General features: G+C 53.8%; 1 protein-coding gene across 1 annotated transcript in view; it reads left to right on the top strand.

Moving 5' to 3' along the window:
* Nucleotides 1–5,815: 5,815 nt before the first annotated feature.
* The window catches only part of MLLT1 (MLLT1 super elongation complex subunit), a 72,365-nt gene continuing 52,601 nt past the window's right edge, over nucleotides 5,816–25,579 (top strand). The window contains exons 1-2 of the mRNA XM_023186722.2: nucleotides 5,816–6,057; nucleotides 15,058–15,238. Coding sequence (XP_023042490.1) covers nucleotides 6,046–6,057; nucleotides 15,058–15,238 — 193 coding nt within the window. The 5' untranslated portion in view covers nucleotides 5,816–6,045. The remainder of the gene's footprint in view (nucleotides 6,058–15,057; nucleotides 15,239–25,579) is intronic.

Here is a 25,579-nt window from a genome sequence, read left to right on the forward strand (position 1 = left end):
TTACAGTTTCTATTTTTCTTGAAGAATATTTGCCCTAAGTGCTTATTTTTCCTTAAGCTGATCAATTAGGGCTCTTTCATATAAACATCACACATGTAACACATATATAACTACACAGATAGACAGAAGGAGATCCAGTAGTAGTTGTAAGAGTTTTCTTTTTTTTTTAGACAGAGTCTCACTCTGTTGCCCAAGCTGGAGTGTAGTGGCATGACCCTGGCTCACTGCAACCTTTGCCTCCTAAGTTCACGTGATTTTCCTGCCTCTGCCTCCCAAGTAGCTGGGATTACAGGTGCCCACCAACTCGCCTAGCTAATTTTTGTATTTTTAGTAGAGATGGGGTTTCGCCATGTTGTCAGCCTGGTCTTGAACTCCTGGCCTCAGGTGATCCGCCCACCTTGGCCTCCCAAAGTGCTTGGATTACAGGTGTGAGCCACCGCACCCAGCCTCTTGTGCCAGTTTCTTAATTGGATTACTGGCCCGGGGGTGGAGCCCTTCAAGAATCAGGGCTAGGAAAACTTGCAGTTTCTAAGGCCTAATAAGTAGGCATAGCTGGAAGACAAAAATAGATTTTGAGAGGGATCCAGCTACCCCTAATCCTTGAAGTGCCATGAGGAAACAGAGGTTTTTCCCAAAAAACAGAGCCTCCTCTGTTTTTCCCAAGGAGTCTCAGGCCACCAGAAGTCATCCTGGAACCTCTCATGTGTGCATTAAGAGTGGCAAGACAAAAGTGGAGAAAAATAGTTCAGTTGATTGAGAAGAAGACACCTTTTTCCAGGAAAACAAAATTTACAAAGATAAACGACATAAAGGCCTTTTAAATATACCTATAGTTTGGATATCTTCCATCTTTAATTAAGCTGACATTTAACCATTGCACTTCCTTTTTTTTTTGTTTTTTTGAGATGGAGTCTCACTCTGTCACCCAGGCTGGAGTGCAGTGGCGTGATCTTGGCTCACTGCAAGCTCCGCCTCCCGGGTTCATGGCATTCTCCTGCCTCAGCCTCCTGAGTAGCTGGGAGTACAGGTGCCTGCCACCATGCCCGGCTAATTATTTTGTATTTTTAGTAGAGATGGGGTTTCACTGTGTTAGCCAGGATGGTCTCGATCTCCTGACCTGTGATCCACCCACCTCGGCCTCCCAAAGTGCTGGGATTACAGGGGCAAGCCACTGCACCCAGCCAACCATAGCACTTCCTTTTTAAGAAGTCCTGGCTGGGAGCAGAGGCTCTCGCTTCTATTCCCAGCACTTTGGGAGACCAAGGCAGGTGGATCATCTGAGGTCAGAAGTTCAAGACCAGCCTGGCCAACATGGTGAAACCTTGTCTCTACTAAAAATTACAAAAATTAGCCGGACATGGTGGCACATGCCTGTAATCCCAGCTACTCAGGAGGCTGAGACAGGAGAATTGATGAAGCCCGGGGGAGATGGAGGTTGCAGTGAGCTGAGATTGCACCACTGTACTCCAGCCTGGCCAATAGAGCAAGACTCTGTCTCAAAAAAAAGAAAAAAAAAAGTGCTTTAAAATATGTTACTACCTGAGCTTAGCCATGCCAAATAGCCAATACTTCTGACTTTTGAACTCATGGAGGGGCAGAGAATACAGTGATTTTTGTTATTCCTGCAACCAGTTTGCACAGAGAGAGAGAAGCCAGAAGTCCAACTGGTAAGAACTCTTACCCTTTTGCCAGCACGTTAGGCTTCTAGGTTCCATTCCCCTGAGCTATGGAGCCCTATTGACCCTGGAGTCCTGTGAAGGGGAACAGCCAAAGAGTTGTCCCTCCTCAATAAATTGCCAAGTAGTTTTAAGGCTTGGGGAAATTGAACTCTTCCCAGTTTGGGGGATGGATCCCAGGGGAGTATCCTATGATACAAAGGTGTGGTTACCCATCTGTGAAGAGAGGACAGAAGAGGAATAAAGGAAAAATGTTTTTTTTTTTTTCCAGAGTCTGGGGTCAAAGGAGTTCCAGTGATTTTTAAAAATTTTTATTTTATTTTATTTTATTTTTTGACACAGTCACGCTCTGTCACCCAGGCTGGAGTACTGTGGCACAATCTCAGCTCACTGCAACCTCTGCCTCCTGGGTTCAAGTGATTCTCCTGCCTCAGCCTCCCAAGTAGCTGGGATTACAGGCACGTGTGTCACCATGCCCGGCTAATTTTTTTGTATTTTCAGTAGAGATGGGGTTTGGCCATGTTGGCCAGGCTGGTCTCAATATCTTGGCCTCAAGTCATCCACCCACCTCGACCTCCCAAAGTGCTGGGATTACATGCATGAGCGGCTGCAACCAGCTGAGTTCCAGTAATTTAGAATGCACTTGAGAGGAGTGCAGGCTGAAAATGATTGGTTGGTTACCCATCTGCAAAGAGGGGAAAGGACATCCCTTTGTTCCTGTCATTCCAGCGAATACCTGGGGTTCGTGATGGAGATTTAAAAAAGAAAAGGCATCTCTTTTTCTTTTTCCAACCTTATATCCCCGAGTCCCAGTGACCTTTGCAGGTGCCACTCATAGGTATAAGTGCGACCTTCACCCATGCAGCGGGAAGGCCTAGTGGGTAGGAATATTTGCACTTACCTACATACCACCCTATCCTTCTACTGTTGGTAACCTTTGGGTTCCCTAGACCTTATCTATGCTTCCATCCATGAAGTAGGAGGGCCTAATTGGCAGGAATTGTCATGCTCACCTGGGCTGTGCCTCTCAAGTCCCGCTGTCATCAAGTCCCGCTGCCTCAGGTCTAACATCCCATTTCAGGACTTTAAACTGGAGCATGGGACAAAAAGGTGCCTCAGATGGGTCTATGGACCCATTAAATTAGTCCCACATGGCTCTCACCAAATTGCAGATAGCAACTGAAGGAGGCTGCTCCTTTACTGCCTCCCTATCATAAACAGGTGAAGCTGTGGGGCCAGGTCCTTCTCAAACAAGGAAGAGAAAGGGAGTCCCAGGAATTGGGGACCTGACCTAATAAGGTGCCTCCCTGATATGGTTTGGCTCTGTGTCCCCATCCAAATCTCATCTTGAATTGTACTCTCATAATTCCCACACGTTGTGGGAGAGACCCAGTGGGAGGTCATCGAATCATGGTGTGGTTTCCCCCACACTGTTCTCATGGTAGTGAATCAGTCTCATGAGATCTGATGGTTTTATAAGGTGTTTCCACCTTCACTTCTTCCTCATTCTCTCTTGCTGCTGCCATGTAAGAAGTGCCTTTCTCCTTCTGCCATGATTGTGAGGCCTCCCCAACCACGTGGAACTGTGAGTCTGTTAAACCTATTTTTCTTCCCAGTCTAGGGTATGTCCCTATCAGTAGTGTGAAAAGAACTAGTATACTCCCTAAAGGAAAGAAAAGTAAGCCCACACATAGGAAAGCTCCCTGTAGTCACAAGACTATGTTGACTCCTGGTGTGGTGGAGGAAGAAGACCTGAGATGCTGCTTATGTTCGTGCTAAGGGGGCCTGGGTTCGGGAGGAGAACTGAAAGGCCTGCTCCAGAGTCCAGAAGGCAGTCTACCTTCCTCCTTTCGACTTCCAGAATCACCCAGGGATCCCAGATGGTAATAGTGGTCTGAACCATCAGAGCTTGGGAGAGGAGCCCTAGAATCCACCAGTCTTGCCGGACTATTTGGGAGTCTGCTCCTGGACCCAGCAACCTGTGTCTCCAGGGACAGGCTGTTCCCCCTCAGTGATCCCCATTGCAAACCAGACAGGGTTGAGGTGACCTTCTCGCACTGCCCAGACAGTTCCTCCTGAAGTGGCCTGGCCTGCTATATTTGCAGCAGACAACAGATGCATCTCAGGGACTATGGAGTCTGTGAAGCTGCAGGGCAGGTAGTAGAGCTTTTGCCTTTTTTTCCTGTATCTCCTCTCTCTTTTCTGGACTTCCTCCAAGTTCCCACTGCAAAGTCTAAGGTGACCACTCCCAGGAGGCCCTCCAAAGTACCATCTGGTCCCACAGCTTGTTTCTGAAGCTCCCTCCTGACATCAGGGCCTGACTGTGAGATAAACTCATCCTCTAGGATCAGCTGTCCCTCTCTTCAATCAGGACATAGGTGTGTTTTACCAAGGCCTCTCTTAGCCTTTCCAGGAAGACAGCGGGACTCACACCTAGCCCCTGGTCTATCATGGATACCTTGGTGTAATTGAGAGGCTTAGTCCTAGTCCTTCGTATGCCCTCTGGTATGCACACCTGAAAGTGTTTCCTCTTCCATCCTTTTTTTTTTCTTTTTTTTTTTGAGATAGTGGCTCACTCTGTTGCTGAGGCTGGAGTGCAGTGGCATGATCTTGGCTCACTGCAACCTCCACCTCCCAGGTTCAAGTGATTCTCCTGCCTCAGCCTCCTGAGTAGCTGAGATTACAGGCATGTGCCACCACACCCAGCTAATTTATGTTTGTATTTTTAGTAGAGATGAGGTTTCACCATGTTGGTCAGGCTGGTCTCGAACTCCTGACCTCGTGATCTGCCCACCTCAGCTTTCCAAAGTGCTGGCATTATAGGTGTGAGCCGCTGCTCCTGGCCTCCTCTTCCATTCTTGTTTGTTTGTTTGTTTTCCTTTTTTGAGATGGAGTCTTGCTCTGTCACCAGGCTGGAGTGCAGTAGCACGATCTTGGCTCACTGCAACCTCCACCTCCCAGGTTCAAGTGATTCCCCTGCCTCAGCCTCCCGAGTAGCTGGGATTACAGGCAGCCGCTATCATACCCGGCTAATTTTTGTATTTTTAGTAGAGATGGGATTTCACCATGTTGGCCAGGTTGGTCTTGAACTCCTGACCTCAGGTGATCCGCCCCAGTCAGTCTCCCAAAGTGTGGGGATTACAGGCGTGAGCCACCACATCTGGCCACTTTTAGCAATTTTAAAATATAAAATAACATTATTATGTAGTCACCTTGTTGTGTGATAGATCACCAGAACTTACTCTTCGTGTCTAACTGAAAACATGTGACTCTCTTGGGTCATCTGAATGTTTCAAATTTGTATCATTCAAATTAGCATGAAGAATCACACAGTACTCTTCTTCAACCTATTTTACAGATGTGCAAACTGAGACTCAGGGAAAGGTGAAGAAGGGGCTGACCAGGTTTGCCAAGGATTATGCAGGATTAGAAAATTAATCTCCACTTTCGGAGGTTGAGGCAGGCAGATCACTTGAGGTCAGGAGTTTGAGACCAGCCTGGCCAACATAGCAAAACCCCGTCTCTACTAAAAATACAAAAATTAGTGAGGTGTAATGGCGAGCGCCTGTAATCCCAACTACTCGGGAGGCTGAGGCAGTAGAATCTCTTGAACCTGGGAGATGAATGTTGCAGTGAGCTGAGATCGAGCCACTACACTCCAGCCTGGGTGACAGAGCGAGACCGTGTCTCAAAAAAAAAAAAATTCATCTCCAGTTCCAGAGCCCAGGGCTCATTCCATCACATAGCAGCATCATGCAGTCAGGAAACAAAAGTGTCCCTACCGGGGGCCCTGGGGGATCCCTCCCCAGGGCTCGAACCAGTAACCTCAGTTGCAGCCCCGAAACGCTCCCGCCCTGGAGGCTCCAGCCACGAGGCAGCGCCCCCTGCGGGCCACAGCGCGCAGGCGCGGAGCGCCCGTCCCGCCCCCGCCCCCCTCCACGTGCGGCGCACACCTCGCACTCCCCTCCGCCAGGCTCGCCTCGCGCCTCCCTCCCTCCCTCCTCCCGCCCCTCCGGTCCCGGCCTCCCATTGGCTGCGGGCTTCGTCCCTCCGACCGCAGCTCGGCAGGCCCCCGCCAGGCAGGAAGTCCCGCGCCACGAGCGGCCGTCCGCGCCGTCGATTGGCCCAGGTGGCTGTCAGTCGATGCGGCGGGCCCTAGTCGGCGGCGGGGGCCCGTGATCGGTGCGCGACCCGGGCTGGCGGTGGTTTCCGGTTCCGCGGGGCTGGCGGGCGAGCGGGCGGCCGGGATCGGCGGCGGCGGCGGCGGCGCTTGACAGACAATGAGGGCGGCGGGGCGGCGTTGAGCGGCGGCGGCGGCGGCGGCGGCGGCGAGCGACGCGGGGCCCGGGGGCGGGGCGGGGCGCCAGCCATGGACAATCAGGTGAGGAGCGGCCGCGCCGCCCCAGCGCAGCCCGCCCGGCCCCCTCCCGCCCGGCGGCCCGCCCGGCCCTCCCCAGTCCCGGCCTCCCCGCTCCGCGCCCGCCCGCTTGCTTTGTGTGCGCCCGCTGCTCCCCGGGCCTTTATGTGGGGCGGGGGCGCCCCTCCCCCATCCGCGACCCCGGCCTGGCCAGGGCGCCTCGGACCCCCTTCGGGACCCGAGCCGGGTCCGGAGCCCCCTGGGACGCCCCTAGGAACCCCCCCAGCCTGGCTCGGAGTCCCCCGGGAGACCCCTCGGAACCCCAGTCCGATCTGCATCCACCTGGGACGCCCCTGGGGACCCCAGTCCGGCTTAGGGACCTCAAGACAGCTCTCCGGACTTCAGCCTGGCCCAGAGCTCCTTCCAGGCACTTGCTGGGATCTCGGCCCTGTCCAGACCCCTCCCGGGACCCCTGGGATCTGCCCTGTGGACCTTTTTCTCCCTGGGTCCAGGGCCAGTCACTGTCTCCGTTCCTGTCTGGACCCTTGGCCCGGAGTCGCCTCAGACTCCGAGTCCCCAACCTGCTGCCTGTCCTCCCTTCAACCTCAGCTCAGATACGAGGCGTCCCCGGCCCCCTGAGACCCTGCTCTGCGGCGTCTCTCTTCCTTGAACCCAGGCCTAGCCTAAGATTTATTTCCACCCACCCGCTACCTGGGCCTGAGCCTTCTCTCCCCTCTGATCCTGCCCCAGCTGCAGCCAGAGCAACCCTTTCTCCTCCAACCCCAGCCCTGGCCTGAGCTCCTCAGACTCCCTAGGACCCCGGCCTTCTGTCTTTTGCTGCAGGGACTCAGGCCTGTTTGGAATGTCACCTCTGTTTGTACTTGCTTTTTCAGACTTCTTTGACCCACTCTGCTGCCTCAGCCCCCTTCTAGTTTCAGGCCCTGGTCACTCTGCCTTAGACCTGGTGGGGCTGTCTCTTTCACCTTCAGACCCTCTGCTCTGTGACCAGGACCAGGAGCAGTTGCTTCTCTGATCTGGATGCCCCAGACCTTTGAGTCACTGATTGCCTGCTGTTGCCCTCAGTTTGGGCCCTGTCCGTCCAGTGGGATCCTGATTTAGGCTTTCCCACATTTCACCCCAGTCCAGATCTCCCTCCCAGGCTGGTTTGTCATGACACAGTCCTGCAGTCTCCTGCACAACCTTCGCCTTCAGGATCTCCGACTTCATCTCACGCCCCTCAGCCTGATCAGTCCTGATGTCTCTCTCAGCCACTACCCTCTCGACCTCCTTCCACCTCATTTTCTGTTTTTTTTTCCCCCAGGATCTTAGAGTCTCAGTTGAAACCCAGGGTGGGTGGGTTCCCCAGCCTCCCTAAACGCTCCAGACGGCCCCTCCCCATTGGTCCGTGTTGGTTCTCATAAACACGAGGTCTTCCTGCACCCTGGTACCCCTTTTACCCAACTCTGCGCTGCCTCTTCTCCAATACCCAAGCCCGTACCCCTCTTCCTCAAGTCCAGAACCATTGCTGGCCCCCAACATGGGATCATTTCTTCCTCCTCCCCGGCTGCCCTGGCTTTCAGGGGCACCAGGCCAGGAAAGGTGTCGTGGGGCTGTGGGGGTGGCAGCCGAAATCTCCGCCGTTAGAAAGGGCAGGTTGGGGCGTCCCTGGCTGCTGGCGCCACTAAGGTGGCACTCTCTGGCTGTGTGGTTTCATGGGTGGGGGGCAGGGAACCTCCCTCCTGCCCATCTGGGCGCCTGTGGCACCGGGGCATGGAGACAGGTGGCTCATGCTTCTGGTACCCAATTCCAGTGGTTTCCCGTCTGGTTTGGATGTTGCTGCCTTCCTCTTAAGAGGTAAGGAAGAGTTTGCAGCAGTTGATTGGTGGATTTCCACAGCATGGTGTGAGTTGATTTCCGTTGAAGGGACAGAGCTTGTTGCTTGTGATCTGGTATCGAGTTAAAAGCCCAAATGAAATGTACCTTTAGTGTCCACTTTCAATGAAGCCCGACTCCGGGCAAGTCCCTTTGGGCACACAGAGGCTTAGGGTGTGGCCCGTGCCCTCCTTAGTCGCCGGCGGAGATGTCCTAGGCTGAAGCGTGTCTGTTCCCCTCGTGATGTGTGGGACCCTGGAGGTCTGGGTGGCTGTCACTTATGTAAGTGGGATGGTGGAAATGGGTGGCATTCCTGGTCTGCGACGGAGAGAGATAAAGGTCTCACTCAGGTAGACAGGTGTGGGAGAGAGCTGGCTTTGCACTGCCCAGTACCACAGTCACCAGCATCTGTGGCTGATTGAGATTTAAACTAACTCGAATGACAACTTCAGTTCCTCCATCTCACCAGCCACGTTTTAAGCACTCAGTAACCACCATTACTGAGCTACTGACCACTGTGTCGGGCAGTGCAGAGGCATTTCCATCATCGCCGTAAGTTCCATCCGTGGTGATGGTCTCCCTCCTTGCAGAAGTATTTGCAAGGGAAGCGGCTCCCAGAGGGAAGTGTGTTTGGACCCAAAGTCTGATTCTCCTTCCCCAGCAAAGCCTTCATGCAAGTTTGAGAGAGGCCCAAGGGCGCTGTCCCTTCCTCAGAGCAGGAGGCCCCTGGAGAAACAGGAGAGAATGGTATCTTTTACCCAAGCAGATGAGTTGGCGGTCAGTGTCCCTGCGGGACTCTTGGCACAGGGAAAATGCTTTGAATCCAGCAGAACCTGGGCCTCCGCTCCCACTAGTCCCCCAGATGCCACAAAACGTTAGTGCCTCAGTATAGTGGGAAAGAGCACGGCTTTCCACCCAGTCGCTGGCTTTGGGAAGCTTTGGTTCTCTTTCTGCCTTTCTCTTTTACTTTCTAGGACTTTCAGACCCCCTAGAAGCAGGATTTCCCACTGTGCTCTGGGCTCCCAGCTTCTCAACATTGACATCTTTTCCCCATGGCCAGGAAGACGCCTTTCTTGTTCGCTTTGCCCCAACTGTAACCCGCATGTTTGATTCCCCCTCCGCCCCAAGTCTGTGCTGGTGTTGTCTGTGGTATTTGTATTTTTTTTGGCAGGGGGATGAGCGAGTTCCCTGCTCACTTAAGGGTTATGTCTGGAAGGAGTGTGGTTTGTTTCCTGGGCTGGGGCCGGGGGAGGGGACTGGGACGTGACAAGGATAAGGCTGAGCAGATGCCGAAGAGATTGGGAAAGGGCCTGAGAGCAGGTCACGGGGCCTGGGGCTGCCTAGGGAGCTGGGAGGTGGTGTCAGCATCTGGGCGGTCACGTTCTTCAAAAGGACCAGGGAGCACCCCCACACTTGAATTGCTGCTTGCTGGTCCTGCACATGCTCTCCTGGGTTTGGATTTGAGAGCAGCTGCCTCGCAGCGATGTTCTTCAGCAGGGAAAGTTTGTCTCTGATGCCAGGGACCCATTTCGCAGATGCGGAAATGCAGTCTCAGGAAGTCCTACCAGCAGGCAAGGCTGAGTAGAGTTCCTCTTGCAACTCTGCTGGTTCCCCAAACCTGCCCGAAAAGCTCCGAATTACCCAGGTCGCTGGCTGAGGTGTGACGGATTTCCCGCCTGCTCCCAGCTCTGAAGCTTCTCCCTGGAAAGCTGACCTGCCAGTTTTTTTGTCCTAAAGCGATTATACTGTGAAGCAGTTGAGGGCAGGGACCAGAGTCCCATTTCCCTTTATGCCCGTTGTGGTTCGTCACAGGAGGTTTTGCACTCAGCTTTGCCAGCTGCTGGTTAAATACAAGTAACGGAATCAGTCCGTTTGCAGCCAGGCCCACCTGGTCTGGTGACAGATGCTTTTATTGGGGTTGTACGCATTCAGAAAGTCCACCAAGGCTCCTCCCGCTCCCCGCTGGAGAACCTGGGAGATACCTGGTACACTGTCTACACAGCTTTGGGCCCCTGGTTTGTAAACAGTCTGGCCCAGGCCTCCGCTGACAGTGTGGTCAGAGAGTCAGTCTTACCAGGAACCTGCAGGCCCTATAAAGGGGAATTTGCATTTCCAGGTGGTCTGCACACCTCTCCTAGAGAGTTTCCAGAGAGAAATTCATTGAGTGCCATCTCATCGCTTTGTCATTGTGCCTTGGGTCAGAGGGACTAGGACAGATGCAGCCAGAAGAAGGGTGGAGGTGCTGGCCCCCAGCCCCAGTGTGCCAGCAGTCAGGGGACCAGGGCCCCATGTACCTGTCAGTGAGAGGCCCCTGCCCTCTGGGTGGGCAGCTCTCCGCTTCAGAGGGCTGTCACAGAGGGGTACCCATCTTTCCCGGTCTCTCTTACATTCGAATTCAGTGGTTACCACTGAGGGCCCCCCACCGGACCTGGCAGGAGAAGGTTCCGCAGGGTGTTTTATTGGGTCTCCGTGGGATTGCCCGAACCTCGTCACCTTTTCCTGTGTGTGCGTGTGTGGCTCACACACATGCACGTGCTCAGCCCAGGAGGACCTCAAAACCAATTCAGGCTGAAAGGGGAAAAGACTCCTCAGTGCTCTCCCCTCCTGCGGGGGGCGGGGCGGATGGTTGCCTACGAGGGAATTAGATGCAGTAGCCAAACTCCAGGCATCATGACACCACTGGGCGAAGGGCAGGTTCCCGGAGGCAGGGCATCTATTGAGAATTCCCACCACAAGACCAGGGAAACCTTCAGATAAACTGGTTGTTGAAGGCCTGTCTTCAAGGCTTGCAGGAAGTGCGTGCGGTGCACGGGCTGAAGGAATTGTGTGAAGCTGTTGGAACGTGGCTGGCTCGGGGCTCTTTGCCGGGCGAGGGCCGCTGCAGCCCACACCTGGGGAGATGCACACGCTGCACTGAGAAAGCCGCAGGGAAGCTGCTCTCGAGGGCCTGTTTGCCTGGTTTGCCCGATTTGGGATTTGGGCCCTTTGGTTCCACGTGCCCTCTGCCAGCTGGCCTGGAGAGAAGGCAGTGTCCCAGCTGAGGCCCTCTGCCCAAGCCTAACTGTCCCCAGATGGCCCTTGGAGCGCTTGTGCCCATCCCTCCGTCCGCTGTCTTTCAGGTGATTTCCCAGCAGTGATGGATAGCTCTTTCCGGGACAGTCCTGGAAGGTTCCCCTTTATCCAGGGCTTTTGTTGGGGAGTGGGTGTCAGGGTGATCCCAGAGGTGCAGGGAAGTGGAAATCCTCGAGACCAAAGCGCCCCGGCTTGTTTCCAGCCATCCAGTCCAGAGGCTCCAAAAAAGCGGCCTCCCAGCAGCAGGCGTTCCTGGTGCCTTGAAGGAACTTGCTGGGATAAAGTTGGGGGAGAGCTACTGACCAGTCAGATGCATTCATTCTAAGACATTCTAGAGAGCCTGTCAGTTAACCTCTGCAGCCAGGCACCCTTCCTAGAGAGACAGCTAATTGATTAGCTTCAATTCTTTGGTCCTAATGGCCAGGGAAAGAGTCCAGGTGGCGTGGGGGAAGGGGGGTGGTTACCCTTGGCTATGGAATTGGCTTAGCTGTGCTAATAAATTATCGTGACCTGACAAGTCAAAGGCGTTGGCCGGGGCTCCGCTTCTTGCCTCCCGTTGACGTGGCTTGAGCGTCTTACTGAATCCGTGATTCCTTTTTTACTACAGCAGCAGAGACTCTGTGTTATCCCACCCTTCCGGGGAGTGCCCCCCTCAGTGCTCCACAGTCCCCTGGGTGCAGCAGGCCAGGCCCCCGAACTTCGCATCTGTTGGCTGAGTCTGGGGTGTGCCCTTAACCGTGGGTGTTGAGGCTCAAGTTGGCGCCAGCCCCCAGGGCATCGATGTCGCCCGGGCAGCGCTTTGGGCCTGGCCTGCCGGCTGCGAAGATTACCCATCGCTGCCTCGGAACCTTCCTGTTTACTTTGGCCACTGCGGCGGAGTTCTGGTGCTTCCATCCTCCCCCTCTCCAGTGGAACCGCGGTCTTTCACTCTTTCACAATAACTGCTCTGCCGCCTGCGTGCCCTGAGTAGGAACTCCCTGTCATCAAAAATGCCGGGAAGTCGGCCGAGGGCTGAGTGGCCGGGTCAGTGAATAAGTGATTCCGAGGAGACGCTGTCATTGTGTGGGAGTCAGCTCCACAGAAGCAGGGGTCATTCTCCCACATCCTGGTGCTGTTCCCATGATGTATATGTCGATTTAGTTTTCACCTGTAGTGCTCCCAGCGGGACAGGGGTTGCCTTCCTGTTTTCTAGAGAAAAAGGCAGAGGCCCACGCGTGTAAGCGTAGAGGGTGATCACAGCCGATTGGGGCTAATGTCAGTGTTGTTTTGGGTTATTGGAATGCTGTGCTGTTCAGATAGACACGCTTGCGCTTGGCCTGAGTATTGCTGTGCCGACGCTCAGCCCTCACCTCGTGTGTTTGGTGGGGGTACTTTTACCTAAGATCCTCATGAATCCGCAGCTCCGGGGTTTATGAGAGTGCCTGGTCTTCCATCCATCCCCACTTTCTTCCCACACTGAGGTTGTCGATGTCGATGTCCCTGCTGCCCGGATCTTGGAGTCACCTGAATGTCCTCCACCCCCGGGTCCTGTCAGTTCTCTGGCTTCAGGCCGTGTTCACCCCTTTTCCCAGCCACTCCCTCTGGTTGCCTCCTCATGGGCTTGAGTTGCCGTTAGTTTGCCATTTGTCCTTTTCTGCCTGCACCCCAGGCGGTACACAGAGGGCCGGGGGTCTTTGACTCTGAGCCCGTTTCCCGTGTCCATCATCCACTTACCACGGATTATTTCTTTTGTGTCCGACCTGGACACTCTGGCCCGATCCCAGGCACCCCCTGCAGTGTGCCTGGTCCCTAGGGAGTCCCTACCCTCTTTTCCCAGGGAACTCCAGAGGGATAATCGTCCTGAGCCAAGGGAAGCCCCTCTGCCCCATTTCTTTTTAAAAATTAATTTTTAGTTGACAAAAATTGTGTATTTATATCATGTACGTTTTAATTTACTTTTTAAGTCGCCAAATACAAATTGCACACCTCTGCCTCATTTCTTATACCTAACTTGCTGTGCGCACAGAGCCCTCAGCCCCTCCGGCCAGTTCTTCCACACTCTGGAACTGGCCTGTCCTTATCTGCCACTGTGGCCCTGCCCTCTCCGAGAGCAGCATTCAGAACTCCCTGACCTGAGAGGCTCTCTGGTTTAATTAATCCAGCATCGTCCAGGCCTCCTGTCCCGTGGTTTCAAGATAGAGGCTAAGAGGACGAACGAGACGTAGTCCCTGCTCTCAGAGAGTTCACAGGGGCCCTGGGGGCTGCCGTCAACCACCCAGGAGCGGGGGGTGGGATGCATGGGCTCCCGTGGAGCTGCCCAGGACTCAGGGTTGCTCTCCAGTGTGGCTACCAGAAAGGGCCCTGGAAGGAGGGCGGGCGGTGTGTGAGCCAGGACTCAAGATGAGTAGGGTTTTGAAACGAGCTTAGGGCACCCAGGCTGCAGCACTAGAAGAGGTGAAGAGAGATAGGGGTGGATGTTCCTGGTGTGTCTGGGGCTGGCTGTAGGATTGAGCTGGAATGCGTGCGTTTCCTGCATTTCCTCAGTTCCGGGACTCTGAGATACCAAGACAGTGCCACCAACTCAGGCGCAGCTTCTGTGTGTGTGCACGTGTGCTCCTGTGGGTGCAGGCTGGACTCTGACTTCAAAAGGGTTAGGACGTGAAAAGAGACGAGTGTCTCAGACTCGAGGAAATACACGCATGGAAGATGTACACGGGGCCCGGGCTTCCTACCGAGGAAGTGACAAGCCTTGGAAAGCTTTAACATGGCGGGCGGGGGTGGGGGCGATAGGATCTGCCTGCCCCAGTGGCTCCAATCGCGTGACAACTGAGATCTCAGAGAGGGGGACGGAGAGGGAGGGAGGCCGGCCAGGCGCCGGGGCACTCAGCCAGGTGGCGGGGTCTGAACGGGGTCTCGGAATGCCAAAGAATAGACAGGTACCGGAGGGATTGCAGCCACTGGGACACACCTGGCCAGTTGCCGAGCGATGGCGTGGAAAGTGCAGATGGGAGCTGTCTGGTCTGGGGCCCAGGAGGGCGGCTCTGTCAGGCGAGGGCGTGGGACTCAGGCCACGGTCTGGCTGTCTCCTGGCTATCTCAGCACTTAGAAGCAAGTGTGTACTTGGCCGCAGCTTTATTTTGTAACATTCTTGTATTTGATAGTAGGTGTCAGGGCCGTATCTGAAAAGTCCAGGGAGGTTTTTACAAAGCAGGGTGGATGTTTACTGTAGGTTCCCTGTTGGTGGTTTTGGCCAACCTAGGTATGAAGAGTGCTTTGAAGGCATGCGGCTTTGTGTTCAGTAGCGTGGAACTGGCCTGAGCTGCCTTGTATTTCAGACCTAAGTGTCAGATATGACATTCGCTTAGCGGAGGGGGCTGGGCTGCCCAGGCCAAGGGTCCACCTGGGACCAGTCACCAGGGGGCCGCAGGCTGGCCTCTGCCTTCTCCTTGGGAACCTCCCATTCTGCTCTTGAAACTGAAAGCCAGTGTTGTAGCTGATGACTTAGGGGAAGGAGAGGGGCCTCCGGGAGGCGCTGTGATGCGTGCGTGGGAATGAAAATGCTGGTGTCAACAAGCTTAGGTGGCAGAGACACCGACAGCCATCAGCAAGATGACTTTTGATAATGTAAGTGCTGGGAAGAGCATCCTCTATGATAAAGAGTGATGGGAGCGGTGGTGGATGCTTTCGGATCGGTGGTCCGGGGAGGCTTCCCTGCAGAGGCACGGTCCAGCTGAGAGCCCAGTGACAAGAGGCGCCAGCGTGGGAAGTCTCAGGAGCAGAGCATCCTAGGCCAGTGCAGTGGCCCCGAGGCGGGAGTGAGCTGGGCTGAGCTGGGGACTGGTGAGGAGGCTGTGCGGGTGGAATTGAGGATGAGGGGGTGGATGGGAGGAGACGCAGGGCCTGTGTGGGAGTACGGAGGGGAGAAGGCACGGGGCGTCTGCGGCAAGGGGCTGGCACGCTGGGAAGCTGTGTGCTCCTCACTGGGTTGAGAGCGTAGAGCACTGCTGGAGGTCCTTATCGAAAGTTCTCTGTGGGTGAGGGGATGGTCCCTTGCTTGGAGCCGTGTGCTGACCTGGTCTCCCCGCCTCTCTCTCCCTCCAGTGCACCGTCCAGGTGAGGTTAGAGCTGGGGCACCGTGCCCAACTGCGCAAGAAGCCCACCACGGAGGGGTTCACTCACGACTGGATGGTGTTTGTGCGCGGCCCCGAGCAATGTGACATCCAGCACTTCGTGGAGAAGGTGGTCTTCTGGCTGCACGACAGCTTCCCCAAGCCCAGACGCGGTGAGTGGCCCCAAGCCCTGAGTGCCCACAGCATGGACCCGTCTGACTTCACTCCTCCCACGGCCAGGCTCCACCCCTCCCTCAGGAGCAGCAGGACCCCCCAACCGTGAGGTTCCGTCCCTCGGCGTGGGGGCACTGGAGCCGCGTCACCTCCAGCTGTTGAGTTAGTTGTAGGAAAAACTGAAGGAGGTGGTGGTGGTCTGTCGTGTTGTGATTTAGCCCCGGGCTCTGGGAAGCAGCCAGGGGGCACAGCTAGGTGGGCACGGGTGGGAAAGGTGAAGTCAGCCAGCTGGTGAGTGATCAGAAAGTTGCCAACTGGCCCTGTGTTTGCTTGGGGGTGCTGTGTGAAGAATTCCGAATATTTGGGGCAGACAGAATGCGGGAGCTCATGTCACCACTGTGTTTTCTCTTCCGTGTCTTCCTTCTCCCTTCAAGCCTCAGACTGTCATTGGTTCAGCACGAGTGCCTCAGTCATGTATTCTGTCACCTGTGGCGTGGGGGCCCTGGCCTTCCTGAGGGTGCAGTGTGACGGGGCGGAGGCAGGAACTCACCCAATTTATGGTCAGGGAAGCCCTCCTGGGCAAGTGAGTGCCGGGGAGACTGTGGTGTGGAATTGGAGAGTGAGGTGGTGGTCCGGTGAGCGCCATCAGGGCTGGGGCCGCATCTGCTTTTCTTACTGCTGAGTCCCCAGTGTGAAGCCCGGGGCCTGGCACATCACAGGGGTTCGAGAAATACTTCTTGAGTGATGTGTTGATAAAGGAATGAGGGACTTGCTGTAGCGAACCGCTTCAGGGTCAGGAGAGTCCTGGCTGGGCTGGTGACCCCTCTACCCTGCAATATGGGGGTCCTGGGAGCTCCAGGGGCCACAGGAGGTGAGCCGTGCACAAGCGTGGGTGTGCTTCGGTTGAAGCAAGAGCTTCCCTGGAGCCGGGACCCTGGCCCTGAGCCTGTGAGTGGTTTGCAGTCTAGTGGGGAAGTGACGGGCGTTGACAGCAGTAGAAGCTTTTCATTCTGAAGGGACGCTCACCTCCGATTCCCTCAGCCTGCGGCTCCTCTTTGCCTCTGCATTTCTCCTTTCCTGAGTCTTCACCTTCTCCCCTTTTCCTTCCTCCCTCTTTAAGCCTCTTAGAGGATGGCCGCGGAGGCTCCTGACGATGGCAGATATTTATAAAGCGCTTCCTAATTGTGGGGACACGTGCCATCTATCAAGCACTTCCTGCCCAGCCCTTCGTGCGCAGGATCACGTTTTCTTCTCGCCACAGCCCTCTTGTGCAGACAGGGAGACGGGCCCAGGGGGCAGGCTGCTGCCTGTGCTTATAGCAGGGTCGGCAGGCTGGCCCGTGGGCTGGGTCCGGCCACTGCCAGTGCGGCCTGTTTTTATTGGTGCACGGCCATGCCCGCTCGCGTGGGTGTCGCCTGTGGCTGCTTTCGCGCCACGTCGGCAGAGCAGAAGCCTGGCTGCCCCTCCTGCACCAGGCCCTCTTTCCTTTCTCTGGCAGCATCCACTCCGCTTCTCCTTCACCAACCCCCTCCCCCACTCCCCTTTTCTCTGTCTCCGGAGCACCCGGATGGGCCCTGGACGCTGATTTCCATCCACTTTGAGACTGTTGATTGCACCTTTGTTCCCCACCATGTTGACACAGCACCTTCTCCAAGCTCCAGGTACCTGGAAGATGGGGTGATGAGTGGGGCTCACTTTCAAGGGTTCGTTTTTCGTTTTTTGTTTGTTTTTAAAGAACTGGGGTCTCGCTCGCTCGGTGTGTTGCCCAGGCTGGCCTTGAGCTCCTGGCAGGCGCATGCCACCATGCCAGGCTTCAGTGTCAGTTTGTAGGCAGACTTTAAATTAGTAACTGAACCCTGTTTGTTGTAGTCTGTCTGTGGGGCCTGGAGACAGATAGCAGCCCCATCAAATGTATCAGAAAGTAAATTCTCAGCTCACACTCTGTTGCATTGAATAAAACTTGAGAGAGGGAGTGAACCTCTTAAAGCACTCCAGCCTCTGGAATGATACTTGAGGTACTTCAAAAGTATCTTTTACTTCCCAGGCGGCTTACATTATCACAAATCAAACTGGGCAGAAACATGTAAGGTACAAAGTTGCTGTTCCTGGCCTCCTTAGTCCTGCCTCCTGGGGGCCATCTTCCTAGCCCTCTCTGGACTGTCTTAACAGCAGCTCATTTGCTTCTTATCTCTTGAAAATGTAGACAATACTTACTGATTTACCAGCTTGAAGAGTTAGAATTTATCCCAAAGTACCCCTTTTACCCACTGTCTTCTCTAAGTTTTTAATAGTCCAGTGACTCGCCTTTGCGTTGGTTGTCTTTGTGACTCTGAATGATGATGTGAGCCTGTTTACCTTTGGGATCCTTCACAGAAGAGTCCCACGTCACCCTTTTTAGGGAGTCCTCTGGCTGCCTGGGCTAACTCGCAGTTTCTTTGCCCAATACACCCACACGGCCATATGCTTCTTAGCCTTTTTTTTCTGCTTTGGTTTTCTCCTTAGCACCATCTTAACATCTTGTACATATTACTTCCTTATCTTGTCCATCCGTCTCCCCACCCCAAGTAAGAGGTTTCTATCAGTTTTGTTTGCTGCTACATGCTCGGTGCCTGCAGGGATACAGTAGGTGCTTACTAAGTGTTTGATGACTGAATGGACCCTTGTCCCTGATCAGCTTTTGTTAGTGTTTTCTGACTCTCCACTGAGGAAGGCAAGGCCACCAGTACCCGGTCTTTTTTTGACCCTGCTGCACCCCTCCTTTTGAGGCTACACTGGATGTTGTTGAGCTTGTTGATGAAGACCGAGACCTTCACTCCCCGGTTATAGATTGACTGGAAGAGTTGGGAAGTAGCAGTAGGCAGCGTTGACATGTTTGACGCTGCCACTGTCAGGCTGGTTGGGATGGCAGGACTTCATTCGGCCTCTGTTTTCCGTTTCCCGAACTCTGGGCCGCTCCAGGGAGGAGGCTCCAAGTCAGGTCCATGGCAGGCGGGTTCTTTTTGGTCATTTTTGGTTAAAATTTGGCCCTATTTTAGCTTGCTTCACATTTGGTCTGTGACTTTTGGAATCCCCCCTTACTTCTCCTTTTTGTGTTGTGTCTTTATCAATACCTTCATTTTCCCCCATTCTCTCAATCCTTTCATTTATTCTGGTGGCTTTTTTTTTTTTTAATTTTTTGGCTGGGCGTGGTGGCTCATGCTTGTAATCCCAGCACTTTGGGAGGCCGAGACGGGTGGATCACCTGAGGTCAAGAGTTCAAGATCAGCCTGGCCAATATGCTGAAACTCTGTCTCTACTAAAAATACAAAAGAATTAGCTGGCTGTGGTGGCTCATGCCTGTAGTCCCAGCTACTTAGGAGGCTGAGGCAGCAGAATCGCTTGAACCCGGGATGCAGAGGTTGCAGTGAGCCGAGATCATGCCAGTGCACTCCAGCCTGGGCGACAGAGCGAACTATGTCTCCAAAAAAAAAAAAAAAAAAATTATTTTAGAGATGGGATGTCGCTATGTTGTTGCCCAGACTGGACTCCAACTCCTTGGGCTCAAGCAGGCCTCCCACCTCTGATGCAGGAGTAGCTGGGATTACAGGTGTGAGCCGCCTCACCTGGCTTTCTGGCTTGTTTGTTTTGTGAAGTCCTCTGAGTGTTTCATGCTGGTTCTCTGTGCCTTCCTTCTCTGATTACAGTGGACTGTTCTCCAGCCACCCCTTTAGCCACCACCCTGGGCCTTTTCTTTCATGTTCTTCTGAGGTGGTTTGTTTATTGGCCTATGTTTTGGTTTATTTTCTCGTTTTGGTAGAGCAGTTTCTCAAGTAATATCCCAAGAGATTAATTACTTAAGACATTTCTGGCCAGGCTCAGTGGCTTACGCCTGTAATCCCAGAACTTTGGGAGGCTGAGGCAGGTGGATCACCTGAGGTCAGAAGTTCAAGACCAGTCTAGCCAACATGGCGAAACCCCATCTCTACTGAAATTACAAAAATTTAGCCAGGGGTGGTGGGGGGCGCCTGTAATCCCAGCTACTCGGGAGGCTGAAGCAGGAAAATCGCTTGAACCTGGGAGGCGGAGGTTTCAGTGAGCCGAGATCGTGCCACTGCACTCCAGCCTGGGTGACAGAGAGAAACTCTGTCTCAAAAAAAAAAAAAAAGACAGACAGACACGTGGGCAGTAAACCCTTTGAGTCCTAGCATGTTTGAAAATGCCATTATTATCTTCTCACAGTGGAATGGTTGGTTGGGTGTAATTTTGTGGTTTGCGAATTACAGGTCGAGAATCCCTAAGCTGAAAATCCGAAATCCAAAACTTTTTTTTTTTTGGAAACAGAATCTTGCTCTGCCACCCACCCAGACTGGAGTGCAGTGTTGCGATCACAGCTTGCTGCAGCCTCAACCTTTGGGCTCAAGCAGTCCTCCTGCCTCAACCTCCCAAGTAGCTAAGACTATTGGCCCACCACCATGCCCAGCTTTTTTATTTTTTTGTAGAGACAGGATTTCACCATGTTCCCCAAGTTGGTCTTGGACTCTTGGGCTTAAAATCTTCCCACCTCGGCCTCCCAAAATGCTGGGATTACAGTCATGAGCCACCATGCCCGGCTCAGGATCCAAAACTTTTTTTGAAACGGAGTCTCACTCTGTCGTCCAGGCTGGAGTGCAGTGGCGCATTCTTGGCTCACTGCAACCTCCACTTCCCAGGTTCAAGCGATTCTCCTGCCTCAGCCTCCTGAGTAGCTAGGACTACAAGCCCCCACCAACACACCTGGCTAATTTTTGTATTTTTAGGAGAGACGGGGGTTTCACCATGTAGGTCAGGATGATCTCAATCTGTTGACCTCACGATCCGCCCGCTGCGGCCTCCCAAAGTGCTGGGATTACAGGCGTGAGCCACCGCGCCTGGCCAAGATCCAAAACTTCTTTTGTTGTTGTTGAGATGGAGTTTCGCTCTTGTTGCCCAGGCCGGAGTGCAATGGCGCTATCTTGGCTCACCACAACCCCTGCCTCCCAGGTTCAAGCGATTCTCCTGCCTCAGCCTCCTGAGTAGCTGGGATTACAGGCATGTACAACCTTGCCTGGCTAATTTTGTATTTTTATTAGGGATGGGGTTTCTCCATGTTGGTCAGGCTGGTCTTGAACCCCTAACTTCAGGTGATGCACCCCCCTCGGCCTCCCAAAGTGCTGGGATTACAGGCGGGAGCCACCGCACCCAGTCAATTCAAAATTTTTTGAGTGCTGACATGATGCTTAGAAAATGCTTACTGGAGCATTTTGGATTTCGGATTTTCGGGTTAGGGATGCTGAACCAGTGGAATGTGAATATTCCAAAGTCTGAAAAATCCCGAATTCACAACACTCCTGCTCCCAAATGTTTTGGGAGCACATACCACTTAGCGCTGTGAAGGCGTTGTGTTAGTATCTCCTGGAAAGTCTGATGCCATTTGGTCCTCATCCCATTACACGTGACCTGTTTTTTTCTGTGGAAACATTTAGGATGTTTTTAGGACGTTTGCTTTATGATATCATGTTTTTTTTTTTTGCTACTGTTCACTATGTTTTGTGACATTTGAGTGTCCTTCATTTTAGCTCTGAAAGTTCCCCTCTATTTATTTGACAGTTTCCTTCCATCTGTTTATTTCCTCTCTTTTCTTCTTTTTGGGATCCTCATTTTATTTCTTGTTTTCTTTTTTCCTTTTTTTAAACTGAGTCTTGCTCAGTCACCTGGAGGGCAGTGGCACTGTCTTGGCTCACAGCAACCTCGGCTGCCCAGGTGCAAGTGATTCTTGTGCCTCAGCCTCCCGAGTAGCTGGAGTGACAGGTGCGCACCACCACGCCTGGCTAATTTTTTGTGTTTTTAGTAGAGACTGTTGTCCAGGTCGGCCTTGAACTGCTGGTGTCAAGTGATCCTCCCACCTCGGCCTCCTAGAGTGCCTGGGATTACAGGTGTGAGCTGTGGTGCCTGGCTGTAATTTTCCCTCTTAGAAATATCTTATTTTTTTTTTTGTTGGAAGTATATCTCCTTGAATCTGAGGACGTTGACTCTCGGTTTTTATTTTATTTTTTTACTTTCTTTTTGTCAAGCTCTCTGGGGTCTCCAAATTATTTGTTTCCTCGGGCTCTTTCCTCCTGGTGGGAGCTCCTGAGCGTTCTGTGCTGGGAGGGTGGGTTCCGCTCATCCACAGACCTGAAGGCTCACAGGCCTCCTGATTTCCTAACGAGTAAGGCCTTCCTTGGGGTCTGGTTTCCACGCAGCGAGCTTCAGCTTCCCCCAGATCGCTGGCTTCTTGAGACACGGAGTCATCTCAGTTTTCCCAGAGGGAAACCTGAAACTTCCTGGGCGGGGGGGGGGCGTGGGGAGGACGATGGGCGGGAAAGAGGATGGGCAGGAGGGAGGGATCCCAGGGCTCCTGTCCCCAGCACAGCCTTTCAGTTTGCCCTTTTGTTTTTTTTTAATAACCGCTTTATGGAGATAACATTTACACATCATAAAATTCATTCTTGTGATGTGTACAGTTAGCGTGTTCAGTATATTCACATAGTTGTGCGGCCATGACCACTGATTCCATCACCGCTGTCTAATTCCAAAACATTGCTGTCACCCCAGGGAGAAGCCCGGGCCCTCACTGCCTTGCTCCCACCCTCCTCCCCCACCGTGCTCCCTTTCCCTCCTCCCCCACCGTGCTCCCTTTCCCTCTCCCAGCTTTCGTCTTCAGTCCTGCCCTCTGCTCAGCCAGTCCAGGACCTTCAGCCTTCGGGCACCAGTGGCTGTCCCTGCCCTACGGCGCCCCCATAGCAGACTCTGAGCCGTCGCCTCCTCATCCTGCCCCTTGCCCAGCGTGTCCCCGTCCGACTTCTGCCTTCCAGAAACTCGCAGGTGGCTCAAATCCCTTCCCTCCTGCCTTCACTCTCACGGCCTTATTCCCGTCCTCTTGATTCCTGTGGGCTCTGAGGCGGGAGAGTGGGCCGGCGCGTCTCCCTGGTCTCCCCAGTTGGACTGAAGACTGTCCCCGGCACTTGGCCGACTGCCGTCCCTCTTGGCACTGTCGGGGAATAGAAGTTCTCCGGGTTTGGAGTACTCGTCACAGGACAGGATTCCTTCCTTGAAGGGGTGGGACCATGAGATAAGATGTGACAGTAGATTTGGGAAGCATGTGACCTGGAAGTCAGAGGCCGAGGGACATGGGGTCTGTTTCTCGAAGGAGGTGGCCCTGCTGTGGGCCTTTGTGGCTGGGTGGGATTCAGACTGTGGGTGGGTGGGGAGAGGACGGGGCATGGGTGGAGTCTGAGAGCAAATCCCAGGCCACTGCCCATGCCCGCGCCTCCTCTGCTGGGGACAGGCCACCCTTCCTCTGTTCTGCCTCCACTTTCTTTCCCAGGTTCAGAGTCAGCTTTCAGGTGCGTGGCCCCATGCTGCACTTTATTTATTTATTAATTTTTTTAACAGAGTCTCACTCCGTTACCCAGACTGGAGTGCAGTGGTGCAGTCTTCGCTTACTGAAACCTCTGGCTCCCGGGTTCAAGCGATTATCCTGCCTCAGCTTCCCAAGTAGCTGGGATCACAGGCATGCGCCACCATGCCCAGCTAATTTTTGTGTTTTTATTAGAGACGGGCTTTCATCATGTTGACCAGGCTGGTCTCGAACTGGCCTCAAGTGATCCACTTGCCTCAGCCTCCCAAAGTGCTGGGATTACAGGCGTGAGCCACTGCGCCCGGCCCCCTGCTACACTTTAGACCGGCTTGGCAGTGTTTAAGGGATATGAGATGCTTCCGAAAGGAAGTGTTAGGTTCCATTTCAGGCCCTGGGGATGTCACACTCAGTGAGATGGAGCTTGTGGGGATGGAGGGAGACAGGCAAAGTGAGCACAGAAGTCCTGCGGTTGAGGGGTACAGGACACACACCGGGGAGCCTGTGGAGCTCAGAGCAGGGCTCCCAGAGGAAGTGCGCTGGGGATTCGAGAGGCTCAGTGTGGCTGGATCGTGGGATCTGGTGCTGGGCTGCGCAGAGCTGAGGCGGAAGGCACCTTGTGGGTTGTGTAGGACGGTGGGGAGCCCTCCCTCCGTGGGCGCAGTCAGGTTTGCATTCAGAGGATTGATCATTCTCAGTGCAGAAGGTGCCTAGGAAGGAGCCTGAGGCTGGATGAGAAAGGCATGGCACCGGGGCAGGGCCGAATTCCAGAGGGGCTTTGGGGTGGGACCTGATAGCACTTGGCCTCAGGTGAGCCTCCGGAGAGGATTACAGTGGACTGGGGTCTAGGCCAGTGGTGGGCAGCTGGGTCCTGAGCGGCGAGTTGCAGGAGAAGGTGGTGGGGGGATTGGTGTGTGGAGGGAGGTTGGTGTGCGGTGGGCCTCATCATTGGAGGTCCCCTGTCCAGCATCCTGGCAGGATGTCAGAGGAGCGGGAAGGAGAGTGGAATGGACACTGGGGTGCAGGCACCCGGGCCGGCCGCCCTCAGGCTACAGGTGCTCCCTGTAGAGCTGGAGTGCCCTGCAAGTGGGGCTGCTCCTCACCACGGGGAGAGTGTTGGTCTGAGGGCGATGACTCCCCTGGGAGTAAGCACTGAAGGCCAGGGGCATCTTCTTTTTTTTTTTTTTTTTTTTTTTTCTCTTTGAGATGGAGTCTCGCTCTGTCGCCCAGGCTGGAGTGCAGTGGTGTGATCTCGGCTCACTGCAGTCTTTGCCTCCCGGATTCAAGCGATTCTTCTGTCCCAGCCTCTTCAGTAACTGGGATTACAGGTGTGCATCACCACATCCGGCTAATTTTTCTATCTTTAGTAGAGACGGGGTATCACCATGTCAGTCAGGCTGGTTTGGAACTCCTGACCTTGTGATTCGCCCGCCTCGGCCTCTCAAAGTGTTGAGATTACAGGCATGAGCCACCCGGCCAGTCAGGGGCATCTTCTTGGTCTCTTTGATCATCCCAGCCTCTGACTCTGTCTGACACAGACAGTGGTGGCGTGAATGAGTGAATGGAGTGGATGTCGTCTCTACTGTTGTTTGGGAGTGTGTTTTTGATTCGTGTGCAGACCCTGATGTCAGGCAGTGGTGTTCAGAGCTCCCAGCAGGGCAGCCAGGGCTACCGTTGGTCTCTGGGGAGGCTGTGCCCACCTCGGTCCAGTTGAGCAAGCCTTGCACAGACGTGGCATGTATGCAGGGGCCCTGTTCAAGGCTGTCCAGTCAGCCCTGTCTTCGAGGTTCCCAGGTCATCACACCAAACCTACCCTACTGATAGATGTTGTTTGCCGGATTCAGGCAATTCTCCTGCCTCCGCCTGGGTGATAAACTACAGATGATCGCCCACCTCGGCCTCCCAAAGTTCTGGGATTATAGACGTGAGCCACCATGCCCAGCCAGTTTTCTAGCAATTTCTGACCCACTTAAGAATTACCTTACTAGTGCAAATATGTGTGTATGAAGATTTTTAGCAATGAGCATTATGCTAAGTGAAAGAAGCCAGACTGACTGGGCGCAGTTACTGGGGAGGCTGAGGCAGGAGAATCGCTTGAACCCAGGAGACGAAGGTTGCAGTGAGCCGAGATCGTACCATCGTACTCCAGCCAGGGTGAGAGTGAGACTCCGTCTCAGAAAAACAAACAAGCAAACAAAGAAAGCCAGACCCGGAAGACAGAGACCGCACGATCTCACACATCCAGCAGTTAAAACAGTCACACTCAGAGAAGCCGAGAGTAGGAGGGTGGCTGCCAGGGGCTGGGGGACGGGGAGGTGATAGTCAGAAGGTACCGCTGTTGAGTTTTGCAAGGTAAGTTCTTTATCTGCTGTATAGCAGAGTCCCGATAGCTGACAATACTGTAGCATACACTGAAATTGCTAAGAGGGCAACTGAATGGTCTTACAAAGCCAAAAACAGAGCAGAAGGAAACTTTGGGAGGTGATGGATATGTTCACGGCCTTGGTGGTGGTGATGGTTTCACAGATGTACACACGTCCCCAAACTCATCTAGAGGTGGGCATTAAATATATGCAGCTTCTTAACCTGTCAGCCAGACCTCAGTAAAGTGGGGAAAAAACCGACACACAGTGGCCAGGATTTTTTCCTGTCTCCCAGGCATAGTTGCATCTGGAGGGGAAAGCGAGGGACCCGGGATTTGGTCTCTGCGGCTCTAGATTTTTTCTTAAAGTGAGAAGACACTGCTTCCATGGTGCTTTCCTAGTAACAACATACGGGTCAAAACATTGATGGTTTATTCTGGGGGATGAGATTATAGGAGATTATTTTACATATATTTTGCTGTTTGTTCATTTCCTTTTTTTTTTGAGACATGGTCTTGCTCTGTCACCCAAGCTGGAGTGCAGTGGCACGATCATACCTCCTGGATCAAACGAACTTCCCGCCT

This window comes from Piliocolobus tephrosceles, chromosome 21 (assembly GCF_002776525.5).
Source record: "Piliocolobus tephrosceles isolate RC106 chromosome 21, ASM277652v3, whole genome shotgun sequence".
Lineage (NCBI taxonomy): Eukaryota > Metazoa > Chordata > Mammalia > Primates > Cercopithecidae > Piliocolobus > Piliocolobus tephrosceles.